This window comes from Urocitellus parryii, chromosome 1 (assembly GCF_045843805.1).
Source record: "Urocitellus parryii isolate mUroPar1 chromosome 1, mUroPar1.hap1, whole genome shotgun sequence".
Lineage (NCBI taxonomy): Eukaryota > Metazoa > Chordata > Mammalia > Rodentia > Sciuridae > Urocitellus > Urocitellus parryii.
The window spans coordinates 181,803,412-181,817,409 of record NC_135531.1 but is presented as its reverse complement, the minus strand read 5'-3'; the positions used below and the strand labels follow the sequence as shown (position 1 = coordinate 181,817,409).

The window sequence follows — 13,998 nt, the reverse complement described above, 5'->3', positions numbered from 1 at the left end:
GGTACCGCTTTCGCCACATCCCCAGCGCCCCCCAATTTTTTAAAAATCTGAAATCTGAAACACTCTGGTTCCAAGCATTTTGGATAGGGTTTACTCAACCAGTATTTAGGATGCATAAGCTTAAAATCCCATTTATGATATCAAACTCAACCTTCACTCTGGGGGAAATAAAACCTTAATATTCAAAACCTAAGTAAAGCCAGAGAGGTGCATTTATGAGGTACTGGGTTAGATCCCAGCAGCATAAAATAAATAGTTTTGATTTCCTTTTCAGATAAATCATTATTGATATAAGGAAATGCAACTGATTTTTGTAGGTTGATTATGAATCTTGCAACTTTCCTGTATGTTTATTCGTTCTAACAGTTTTATGTGGACTCTTGTTTTTTGTTTTTTTTGGATTGAACCCAGGGACACTTAACCACTAAGCCACATCCCTAGCCTTTTTTTTTAAAGATATATATGTATATGTTTTTTAGTTGTAGAAGGACACAATACCTTTGTTTTTATTTATTTATTTTTATGTGGTGCTGAGGATTGAACCCAGTGCCTCACGTGTGCTAGGCAAGTTCTCTTCCACTGAGCCACAAGCCCAGCCCAATCCCTAGCCTTTTTTATTTTGGGGGACAGCATCTTACTAACTTGCTTAAGGCCTTGCTAAGTGCTGAGGCTGGCTTTTGAACTTGCAATCCTCCTGCCTTAGTTTCCCAAGCTGCTGGGATTACAAATATGTATTGGGCTGGGGTTTTCTATCTATAGGATCATGCCATCAGCAAATAAGGAAACATTTTCCACCTTTCTGATTCAAATGCCTTTTTAGCACTTTTCTTGTGTGATTTTCTCAATAGCACTTCCAGTACTCTGTTGCATAAAACTGGCAAGAGTGAATATTCTTGCCTTTTCTGTTTTTTTTTTTTTTTTTTTTTTTTTTTTTTTGTGGTACTGAGGACTGAACCCACGGTACTCTACCCCTGAGCTACATCTCTAGCCCTTTCTGAATTTGTTCTTGCAATACTGAGAATTGAATCCAGGGCTTTGCAAGGCAGGTGCTCTACCACTGAACTATATCTCCAACCCCCAGCCCTTTCTATTCTTTATTTAGAGGCAGAGCCTGAAGCTTGCAATCCTCCTACCTCAACCTCCCAAATTGCTGGGATTATAGGCCTGTGCCACAAACTGTGTTTGAGATTATTTTTTTCTGTGGTGCTGGGAATTGAACTCACACATGCTAGGAAGTACTGTACCACTAAGCTACATCACCAACCCTTTCTTGTGATTCTTTTTATGAAAGGCAGGTATTTTCTTCCTCCTTCTTTTATTCATTTAAAAAAATATTTTATTAGTTGTTGATGGGCCTTTATTTATTTATATGTGGTGCTGAGAAATTGAACCCAGTACCTCACACATGCAAGGCAAGCACTCTACAACTGAGCCACAACCCCAGCCCAACTTCTTTTATTTTTTATGTTTCAGCCTCATTATAATCCCTTAGTTTTTATTGGGAAGAAAAAATAAAAAGGCCCTAAGTGTTACCATCTTGTTCCCTATCCACTCCCCCTAGAGGAGGTACTAGAGATTGAACCCAGGGATGATTTACCACTGAGCTATATATCCAGTCCTTATTTTTGAGACAGGGTCTCAATAAATTCCCTGGGCTGATCTTGAACTTGTGATTCTCTTGCCTCAGCCTCCTGAGTCACTGGAAAAGTGTACACTAGTACACTAGTATACAGTAGTGTACATTACTGTGCCTGGCTATGTTTTTGTTTTTCATTGTTGTCTTGCCATCTTTAAAAAAATCTTTAAAAAATCAAGAAGATAATCCTTGCTGAGCATGGTGGCACACCCCTTACTTCCAGTTACTTGAGAGGCTGAGGTAGGAGGATTGCAAGTTGGAGGCCCTCCTCAGCAATTTAGCAAGGCCCTGAGCAACTTAGTGCAACCCTGTCTCAACACAAAAAGGCCTAGGGAATGTGGCTCAGTGGTAGAGCACCCCTGGGTTTAATCCTCAATACTAAAGGGGAAAAAAAAACCCTTAAAACTGTAATGACTCATCTTTATAAGGTTTTTGGAAAAACCAACTCTTTTCACTCTGTCATAGATTTATGTAATATACAATCATTTGATATAAGTAACTCTGCATACGTATAATAGCACACAACTTAATGGGTTTTAGAAAGTTTATGGTTTAACTGGTAGAACTGAAAAGAGCTCTGGCATAAAAGAGAGCAGTCAATAGATGTAAGGGGAGATCAAGAGTATGAAGCCTCGGGATGGGGCTATTGAGCGCTTGCCTAGCACTGAGTTTGTTCCTAACCGCACCACATAAAAATAAAGCAAAAGTTAAAATAAATAAATAAATAATTAGAGCATGAAGCTATGTGCCAGTCTGAGTAGTTTATCTGGGTGGTGATTAAGAAAGTGTCAGCTGGGCTGAGCTGTTGGGGGCTGTTGCTCAGTGGTAGAGCACTTGCCTTGCACATGTGGGGCACTGGGTTCGATCCTCAGCACCACCTAAAAAAATATATTGTAAAAAAAAAAAAATGTCAGTTGCTGGCTGCAGTGGCACATTTGCAACTCAGCTGCTTGCACGGATGAGAAAAAAGGATTGCAAGCTCCTCACCAATTTATTTTTTATTCTTTTGTGAGGCTAGTGGAAGTGATGGGGTGACATTTTTAACATTTGTATAAACCTATCAGCCAGGTACCAGTAGTGCAGCCTATAATTTAAACCATTCAGGAAGCTGAGGTAGGAGGTTCACAAATTCGAGGCCAGTTCCAATTTATCAAAAGGGCTGGGGGTGGGGAGGTAGTGAAGCTCGGTGGTAGGGTAAAATCTCTAGTACCACACACAAAAAAAACAAATTATGGTATATTCATATTTGGGTTTAAAGGTTGATCAGGGCAATCTTTTCCTCAATTAAAAAGAATTTTCCTGATTAAAAAGAATGAAGTAGGGCTGGAGGTGGATCTCAGTGGTAGAGCACTTGACATACACAAGGCCCTGGGTTCAATCTCTGGTACTTCAAGGAAAAAAACAAAAAACAAAAAACAAGGAATGAGGTAGAACTGATATGGAAATATTCAAAAATAAAAGTTATATAGATTAGATTGTACAATCCTGTCGGCATTAACGTATTGTGTATGTATATGCAAATTCACAAATATACCCCTCCCCAATAAAATATAATTGAAAGGAGGTTGCCTTTGGCTTGAGGAACTCCTTTTAGAGATGGGGCACGAGGGAAGAGGCTGTCACAAATCATCTCGGCTCTTCCTCATACTGCTTCTCATAATGATTTTTTTGTGATAGGGTCTCAAATTCCTGGGCTCAAGCAATCCTCCTGCCTCACCCTTTTCATAAGCCGGAACATAGGCGTATGCCACCCACCTGACACACTAATCATCATGCATATAAGAACGGAGGCATGGCATAATCAGATATCTTCATTTTTGCCCTTTTGTCCACTCTGACTTCATGCATAGAAAGAGGGGTCCTTTATTTTCAATCACAAGGTCTTATATCAGGATTACTAGAAGAGAGGGGCTGATACTGGAAGAGTCAGCAGTGACCACAAGGAAGGAAGGAAGGAGGGCTCTTCAGACATTCTTTAATTTTCTAAATTCCATTTAGTTCCTAATCATCCCCTTCCTCAAAAATTGCTACTATGTAAAAACGTAATTTCTAGAAATAAATTTTATGCTTAGTATCCTCCCCAGCCTAACTGATGGTCCATTAATGAACATGAGCCATGTCAGAAAAGCCCGATAACAAAAACCTCCCATAAAGAAGCCTTGAAAACTCCTGTACTTTAGATGACTGAAGCACATCTTTATTTTGCAATTGAACATTGAATCACAGCTAACTATTTTTCCCCCATGTTTGGACCTTAACAACTACTCAATTAAAATGAAATGTAGTCAACAAAATATGTATTATAGCACTTCACAGAATGTAAAATGTTCTCAGGGCTGAAAGTTTTTAAATTCAGCTTTTTTATCCTGTTTGTTATCAGTATTTGTAGACTTTTAAAAAACATGAATGGCAGGAGTTCTAATTTATCAATGAAATTTAGACAAAGATACAAGGTCTTTTCAAGTACACCAAACTTCAGTGACAAACTGAAGTGATAATTTCAAATTATCCATTATTGACCAAATTAATCCTTAGTTTCTTTGCCTCTAAATTATGAAAATAACCACATAAAAAGGGATAATGGGTTGGGGAAAAGTGATCATAAAAGATTAGGAGACTAATTCAATTTTGATACAAGTTCAGCGAAAACAAATATGAATGGCAACCGAAATGTAAAATTGTACATTTTGGTCAGAAAATAAACTAGACCTTTAACTAGGCAACTTTCCTACTTCATACGTACATATAGCACCAGTTACAAGAAAATATTCCAAATTAAAATACCCTCTATGTAATCATTTTTAAAACTACTGTTTAAAGGTATCATTGATGAGGATATAGTAAACTATCAGTCCTAAAACTAAACCTATACTGTAGAAAATAAAGACTGGCCTTTTTTATTTGAAAAGATCACAACACAGTTCATAATTGCAATGTCCTGATGCTGGAGTACACTTTAGACAGTTTTTATTTTTTTAAGCAGATATATTCTGCTGGCAGAAGATGAAAATAGCTTAATGTAAACTGTTTTAAGTCTCCTAAATCCTCCATTTCATTATAATCTACCAGGACTTTTGTCCCCTGAATCTTTTTTTGCAGTGTAGTAAAAATTAAACCATAAATACTAGACTGAAAACATTTCCAAGTTTTCACATAATGTACACAAAATACAAAGCAGAATGATTACAGAAAACCAAACTTGGTAGAAGCTAGCTGAGAGAACTCGAGAGTCCAGCAACAGTCAATGGTGTAGCCTTTATTGTACTGTATAAATTACAGAAAGGTGGCAAACCTAAAATCACACAAATTACCTCTTAAATATCAAATAAGCTATTAAGAGATCATTGTAAAGCATTTAAACTTGGGTCCAATCTAAAGAGCTCTAATACTAATCATTTTTTCCCTGTATTTACAAAACTCGTAGATTATATCTTTAGATGTATAAATTAAGTCAGTAGTAAGCATGAAATAAAGTGCTATTTGAAATTCAAGAAATCAATTTGATAATTGAAATGTGACATATTCTACAGAAAACAAGAATGAATAATCTTGTCAACTCATCGAAGGATTGGAAAAGACAGGTGCCAGAGAATCACAGAATGAGGTTGAAATTTTCTTGCCCAGGAATGCAAATAATTGGAACACTAAAATTCAAGAGTAGAAACTAGAAAGCCTTATTTTATTAAAAGGTAAAATGGGCTCAATTTTGACTATAATGGTTTGGGGGACACCATAAATCAGAAACTATTTGTTTTAAGGGTTGAGCAGGGCAATCTTTTCCTCAATCGCTTCCTGATAATTTTATTAAGCAACACTGCATTTAAGGTTAGCACAAGTGACAGTGTTGAATCTTGGAACCTCTCAGGGTTGAGGGAGTCTAATACTAATTTCTTTTTTTTTTTTTTAAGAGAGAGGAGAGAGAGAGAGAGAGAGAGAGAGAGAGAGAGAGAGAGAGAGAGAGAGAGAGAGAGAATTTTCAATATTTATTTTCTAGTTCTCTGCGGACACAACATTCTTGTTGGTATGTGGTGCTGAGGATCGAACCCGGGCCACACGCATGCCAGGCAAGCGCGCTACCGCTTGAGCCACATCCCCAGCCCACTAATTTCTTATAACTGTTGCAAAAGGTAATAAAGGTAACACCTTTTAGTTGTTCAGAGTATTTATTTCATAGTGATTTTTGGAGTGGGGGCGGGAGTACTGGGGCTTGAACCCAGGTGCACTTAACTACTGAGCCACATCCCCAGCTCCTTTTATTTTTGAGACAGGGTCTAAGTTGCTATGGGCTTCTCCAAGTACTTTGGCTGGCTTTGAACTTTCAAATCTCCTGCCTTGGCCTTCCAAGTCACTGGGATTATAGGCGTGCACCAGTGTGCCTGGAAGGTGAGTGATTTTTTTTTTTTTTTTTTTTTTTAATGCGGAGGACAAAAAGCAGGAAGCTAAGAGAATGAAACTCTAACTGAATCAAGTCCTTCTCCTGCCAGTACTGGGGACTGAACACAGGGGTGCTCTACCAGAGTGACATCCTTAGTCGTTTTTTATTTTGAGACAGGTTTCACTAAATTGCCTTGGCTGGTCTTGAATATGAATGCTCCTGCCTCAGCCTCCTGAGTGCTGGGATTACAGGCCTGCATCACTGCTTCCAACCCCAACTGAATCAAGTTTAATGAGTGACAGTAAATACTACTTTTTAAAGCTGCTGCTGAACAAATCATGCCTGTAGTAGTTGGCTTAAAATAAAGTTTTTTTTTTTTTTTTTTTGTCGTTGTTCATCAGCATTAATAATCGTTAACATATAAGACACCACTGCTTCAAGTCAGAGTTGGACCCGATGGTCTGTGACTTTGACAATAAAAAGGCAGAACCACTTACTGGGTCAGGGACCTTTACACATAATTAACTGTAGTGGATTTCAGGCAAGGTTTTCAGGCTTTAACTAAATCACATTCTTACAATGATGTCCTCACTTATGGTGTCCCAGTGACAAAGCTTGGGAACTTTTCTCCGTGGCAGACACACGCAGCAGCATGTTTAACCTCACACAAAAATTCATCCAGAATTTTTAACCTCACACAAAAATTCACCCCAGAAGCCTAGAATTAGAATATTTTACACTTAAAAGGCGTATGTGTGAATTTTCTGGAAATTTCTAGAGCTAAAACAAAGCAATATGAAAAAGAATGCACATCATGTTTGTAATATGTTTCAACAATTGCTCTTTTATAATGAAAATTACTTTTCATCTAAAATTGCATTTTTTATAATGTGTAATACTCCTCCCTTTCTTCTTTCCAATCCTTTTGCAGGCTTTCTTTTTTTGTTAAAAAATAAGAGTATCCTTAGAATCAAGTCATAATTCTAATAACATTTGAAAGATACATTCATTTTCTTTACAGCATGAAAGACATACAAATATCATTTTATCCCTTTTTAACAATTAAAGAAGTTAACATTTTCAACTTTTTTTCATAGAAAAATATTTTCTATATCATTTACACAACAACAGATAGGAAAACTCTGTTACAGTGTTTAACTTTTGTGAGCTAAAGAAGGCTTTCAAACATTTCCATTCTTGTACTGGAAATTTTAAAAGGTTAAAAAAAAAAAGTTAAATGTTTGAACTCTTCCCTAAAATTGTAGCTTTAACTTGCAAGATTGCTCGTAACTTTCACTTTGCAAATTAAAAGAAAAATTTGTTTATTTATGCACTGAACTATGTCTAACTAATGCAGACAGATTACACCCAAGCAGATAGTACTATGGCTGACCACTTAGCTTGGATGACTAAAATAAAAACAATTTTAACTTAAATTTCAGAAATCAACAATATACTAAAGTAGAAAAACATAAAAATAAATAGCAGCAAATTTATATATAGAAACAAGTAGTATTTTGTTGTCTACCCAAAACAAATTCACCAATATTGTGAAATAAAAGTGTCTAATTTTGGGCAGAAATAGGGATTGCTATTTCTAACAACATCAAAAGGCTTATAATAATAATTGCTACTAAAAAATAGTTGAAGACTGCATATAATAATGTTGATAACTGTTGTAGGCATTGTAAAGAAAACTGAACCCCAAACATACAATTTAGGAATTCATTTCTTGGGCTCTTCAAATTGATGAAATATGGATCAGCAAGCAGCCCTCAAAATGCTTTAGGATTAAGAAAATTCCTTTTATCTATATGTTTAAGACTTATAAAATAGTTGCTACAATTTGTATTGTGACCACACTGAGACACTAATAAATCTTTGCCAACAGATCGGTAAATCCAATATTTGATTAAATTAACCTAGTGGATTGTAAAAACAGCTATTTCATTCGGAAGAAGCACCACAACAAACAGTTCCAGAAACTGTGGTTGTACAACTGAAGCAAATGTGGGAAACAATCTTCATATGAAGTACTCAGTTTGTTTATGTGGCAGCTTATATAAAAGCAGGCTATGGTATCACTCATATACATCTTGTCATATCAAGATGTTTATTCAAACAAACATTTACCATAATGTACTTACTACAAATGACTTTAAATGCAAATTAATCTGAACTATGAAAATTACTACCAAATCAAAGAACCTGTAAACATATCCCACATTATTATAACTTTTATGAATTCAAAACTACTTTGGCAACCTTACCAATAGAATATTTTAAATATTTTCAAAATACAAATATTAAATAGCACATTGTTATAAATTCGTATTCCCTTCTCCATTCATGATCAGATTATAAGACAAATAATGCTTTTATTCTATTACATGTTCACATTATGAACATAAATTATTTCACTATAAATGGACATACATTTAAATCTTAGTTCTGTGTCTTAAGTGTTTTTAAAAATTAGTCTTCTACTTGCAGTCCAGAATGCTTTTATATTGCATTTGTATCAGCCTCAATACTTCACAAAAGCTTATGTTCTCTGACAGGGAAGCATGAGTGAGTCAGGGTCCTAATTAGGATCACTACTGCAGCCTACTTATTTTCTAACTTAAGCGATATCTCCTAAGGTTGTCATAGTTATGAAGCAAAAACACTGAGTATGCTTCTCAAGTTGAAACAGACTAAAATTCACAAGAATTTATGATATTCACATAGGTTACAATTACTGAAGTTCTAGTATAACATAGAGAACACCATATTGAGAATTAGGAAACTTAGATTGTACAAAATGAGACTTTGCTAAATCAATTACTGTTGCTGGGTCTCTGTTTCCTTGCTATAATAAGGGAAGTGGAGATTGGGGGAAAAAAATCTTTCCATTTCCTTTCTGCTCTCAAGTTGTACTTGAGACAGGAGACAAGATTTTTTCTCAAATTCCTGATTAGACCTGATCAGACCTGCTAACTGATGCTCAACAACCTTGTACTTTAAACAGTCTGTTCTTCCTGTTTGTGGGCAGTAACTTTAACGAAATGTGTAAACAAATGCACTAAAGTATCTCTATGTATGTATGTACGTGTATATATATATATATATATATATACACACACACACACACACACACATATATTTGTACCTGAAACTTTCAAGCAATCATCTTAATGCCTTAATGTAACTTTGTGCATTTGAAGTCAGTTTTCATATAATAAATGTTCTCTTTATTCTTAAATCAAAATGATCAATCATTTGTCTTCCTTCTATTTGACCTAATAGGCCAGACAACGGAAATTTTTCTGAGATGTTTACTCTGCCTCAATTCTGGATGGTTGTATCAGTTTGACAAATCCAACCAATTCTTCTTGTGAATGCAAAGATTATTCCAAAATATTCTTCAGCCTGTCTATACCATGCCGACAAAAATCAGATGCTAATAAGATACAAATAAAAACAACTTGAAATGAACACAGAAAAAACATTTGAAATCGGAGAGGGAAGTTCTCTACAAATACTTGCATTTATAAAAGCTCCTTGAATCACCAATACCGATTTCCACTTGTCAGAATAAAAGTCAGCATTCTTTCTTGAGTGTATAATGGTATGGAGGCAGGGGTGACCAGGACTGGGACAGCAGCTTAGACACAAGAAACGTGAAATTTACCACACAACATTACATTGATATGGATGGAGTCTAGAACTACTCAACTTGGTGTACAAAAGCCACCATTATTTCTAGAAACTTATTTAGATTAAAACAGGTTAAAAAATTCTTATGTGTAATGGATAAAGACTTTGCTGTTAGGTAAACAGGGAAGCTTAATTAGAGTAGTCATTTTAGAAGCTGTGAAGGATAATTTAAGTAATATCCTAATATATTTTTACAAAGGATCCTTTTGTACATACAAACACTGACAAAGCGTAGCTCCCAGATGAAAAATGCATACATGATAAATTTAAATGTAATTCTACACCTCTAACACATTGGCATTTCAAGACAGGCATTAATGATTGAAAAAGGCAGCAGTGCTCATTGCCAACAATTAGTTAACCTGGGAAATGTAAACAAAGCCATAGTTAAAGAACATGCCAAGCAAGACATTTGTCTGTTTATGTCTACACAACTGTTATCTTTTTGACTGTGACGGTCATTTTCTGTCCAGTTAGCAGAGACTTTTTTAATACACACAAAAAATAAGTGTAAAAACAGTTATTTCATATGTAGATCCCCAACGTGTCTTTCCTTTTTCATTTTTCAACTTGTCATATCATACAGCAGCCTTATTTACATTTATCTGTTGGTACAGAATGGAATGTTCAAATAAGTCAATAGTTCATTTACTATTTTATACTGTCTTGACTGAAATCAGGAAATAGATAAGAACATAAAGATTATGTTTACTTCTCTCTTTAAAAAAAGACTTAGAAGTATTTTAGTATAATTTATTTGGTATCTTGGCTATTAATGTTTAGGAGCTTAACTTTCTGAAATGTATTATGATAGATTTTTGAATGTGAAATGACATCATTTAGATTTTACTAAAGATTTTCAAATGTACATTTTCCCCTTCATACTAAATGGCATTCCAAAATACCAACCATTAGACTCTAAACTTTATCAAAACTATAAATATTCAGAAACCACTAGTAAATGAATCTACTTTAACCATATCCATATAAAATATTTATGTAAAATAATATTTAAATAGGCAGGCAAATTTTCACTTAAATTGGGCAATATTAAAGTTCTATCTCTGTAGACTTGAAATCCAAAACACCTGAAGAGGTTAACAGATATATCCTTAATGGGAATCAGATCCTCAATCAGATTGGATAATCAAAAGACTCCTTATATAACATGCTTATAATTTAATAAGTATATATAAACGGAAATAATTTAATTGTACACAAAGTGACAAGAAAACCCTCATTTTAGTTAAGGAAGGGTTATATTTAGACTCAATAATATTTAATTTCTCACTTGAAGAATCCCAACCAAAAGACCAGTGCGAAAAAGGCTTCGTATTAACTAAAATGAATGCTAAGGAGAAATATTTTAGTTATGGATAGGAATGAATCAAAATTAATTAATTGCTCTATAGCTTAGAGTCCCAGTATTTTATCAGATGCCACTTCTAAAGTCAGGGATAAAATAAATATGAAATTTGAATAATAAAGCATCTTTTTAAGTTGAGCTGCTTAACTGTAACCCCTGTCCCGCAGTAAAGGAATGTGCATATTTTGAACAATTCTGTAGCAGCAGAGCGTGCACTCAGTAGAACACGAAGTATTTTTGCTTCTTATGGCAAAATACAAGTATTGAGTAAGAAATAGAATTTTCTTACCCTTTTTTGACTGCATAACTCTCAATACAAGAAGCCTGTTTTTAAAATGTGAACTTATTCAAAATGCATAAAAATGTAAGAATGTACAATATACTTACATACCTCCTAGTGGGGTCAAATGAGTGCCTTTCATTAGACATAAAGATGTCTCAAGGCACTTAAGGGGTTAAGACACAATGCATGCATTCCTTTACATCAAGTATATGAAATCACATGATTTGGAATAAGCCAACCTTATGATAAATATAATTACATTATTAAATTCAAGAAAATTTGTAGATTCATATCTATACTTTTTATAAGATGCTGGTAAATGGACAATGTGCAGCATTTCCTGGGAATAGCAAATTCCACCTTTCTTCTTCTGAACAGCAGGTCTCTAGAGGGGGTGCGTAGGGAAAGATGTGCTGCATCCATAGGCAGTGTATTGGCTAATATTGAGAATGATATTGCTAAAATCTTAAAAATAAAATCTGGTAATCAGTTTAGTAAGTACATGATCCACTGGAAAAAAAAAAAGCCAGAGCTGACTCCTGATATTTACTTCTTTTTGCTTTCAAGATACAGATGTACAACAAAGATGATGAGGATTCTGAGCCTCGCTTGTGGCAATTCTACCAGAAGGGGACTGCATGGCACCACCACAAATTTTCATAAATTACCCTGAACATACTCAGTTATTCACTATTTGTTCGGAGCAAAGCATGAAATAGTCTTCCAACACATGAGTTATAGATTCTGAAGGGTTGACTTATTTTTAAAACATAAAGTGCAACAGTGCTGAAGTTTTCAAAGTTCTTTTTTTTTAGTTCTTCATTTTTTTGTGAGATGCCATTTCCTGCAAGCAGTGTCATGGCACAGTGAATATAATGAAATATAACGAATAGCAGTTTTCCAACATGTATTTCATATCTTTTCTTATTTATTTGACGATGTTGTTAAGGGTTTAATAAAGCCTTCTTCATAAACCTTCAAAATAGCTTCACATACAAATCTGTATTGACTCTGAAAAAGAAAACATAAAAAATAGAATTGATCAAAAAACCCTCAAAACAGACCATACCAAAACATAAACATCTCACCTGGCTTGCTTATAAAAGGAATTCAGGGCTGGGGTTGTGGCTCAGTGGTAGAGCATTTGCCTAGCATGTGTGAGGCACTGGGTTCGATTCTCAGCACCACAGATAAATAAATGAATAAAATAAAGGTCCATCAACAACTAAAAACATATTTTTTAAGAAGGACATTTCTTAAAAAAAAAAAGAAATTCAAAGTGAAAAAATATTGACAGCATTTTTTTTTATCAATAAATGGGCAAAACCTAAAGTCTGAAAATAGAAGATTTTGTTGGCAAAACTCACATGTTGTTGATAGGGATGTTAAAGTGCTGTAACCCCTAAAAAGAAGAATTTGAAAGCATATATAAAATTACATTAATTTACCTTCTGACCCATCAATCCCACTTCCAGGAAGTCCAAAAGACAAATTGTGATTATTGTAAATAATCACAAAGCGAATATGTGTTTTCAATTTCTTTTTCTAGTTTGTAGAAAACTAGTATTTTTGTTAAAGAAAAGAGGAGATATGATGTAAGATAAAAGAGGTTAAGTAAAATTACTGTGGTCCTAGATGGGCAAACTCATGGTAAGTATACTTTCCTAGCTCAGTCAGTCAACTGAGCATTTCTAGAGACAAACAAAACCCAATAACAATAGAACTCTCTAGTGCTTAGAGGGTGGTGCCTAAAAGCATCACTCACTAGTAAGCACCAGGACTTTTTTTTTTCCCCCCTTAGCCTTTTTTTTTCAATTTTGATATAGGCTCTAACTGTCCCAGGCTGGCTTCAAATTTGTGATCTTTCTGCCTTAGCCTCCCAAGTCATTGAGATAACAGGCATGTGACGCCAGGCTGGGCAAGAACCAGGACTTCTTGAGGTCCTGGGTTTTATCCCCGACCAAGGAAAGAGAAAAAGAGAAAACTTATAAATAAATAAAGGGTAAGAATCAGGTAATCACGTTTACATTGCCTTTCATACAAACACTATTCCACTCACTGACCAAGATGAGAAGTTTCACTTTATTTATTTTTTTGAGGTCTTGCACAAACCAGGCAAGCACTCTACTACTGAGCTACATTCCTAGCCCAAGAAGTTTCTCTTTAAACAATTATTCCAGCTGATAAATGAAGAAAGATAGAATGAGAATACAATTTTTCAAACCTGATGAATTAATGGATGAAGGCATTGATTACTTGAGGGTACTAATATCACAAAAAGACAGACAGACAGACAGATATGTGCTTCTGAAGAAACAAAAAACACACTGCTAAAGTCTATGGATCCACTTATCACTTTTAGGAAATAGAACACCACTTTGATGATGTAAATCAACAAAATCTAGATAGTGGAGAACTATATGGCAAAAATAATCAGGGGAGGAAGATTTCACTTAAGAGGCACTTAGGAAACATAACTAATCAATGTGAGTAGACATATCTGACTCCTGATTTTAAACAAATTATAAAAACAAAAGCCCATCATGAGGGGCTGGAGTTGTGGCTCAGTGGGGCTGGGGTTGTAGTCAGTGGTGGAACACTTGCTTGCATGTGTGAGGCACTGGGTTTGACTCTCAGCA

The 13,998-nt window shown here is 35.0% G+C and overlaps 1 protein-coding gene across 3 annotated transcripts in view; it reads right to left on the bottom strand.

Moving 5' to 3' along the window:
• Nucleotides 1–3,867: 3,867 nt before the first annotated feature.
• Ptpn4 (protein tyrosine phosphatase non-receptor type 4) overlaps nucleotides 3,868–13,998 on the bottom strand; it is a 189,066-nt gene continuing 178,935 nt past the window's right edge. For all 3 annotated transcript variants that reach the window (XM_077802315.1, XM_077802314.1, XM_077802316.1), the window contains one exon: nucleotides 3,868–12,370. In XM_077802315.1, the coding sequence (XP_077658441.1) occupies nucleotides 12,284–12,370 (87 nt within the window). In that variant the 3' untranslated portion in view covers nucleotides 3,868–12,283. The remainder of the gene's footprint in view (nucleotides 12,371–13,998) is intronic.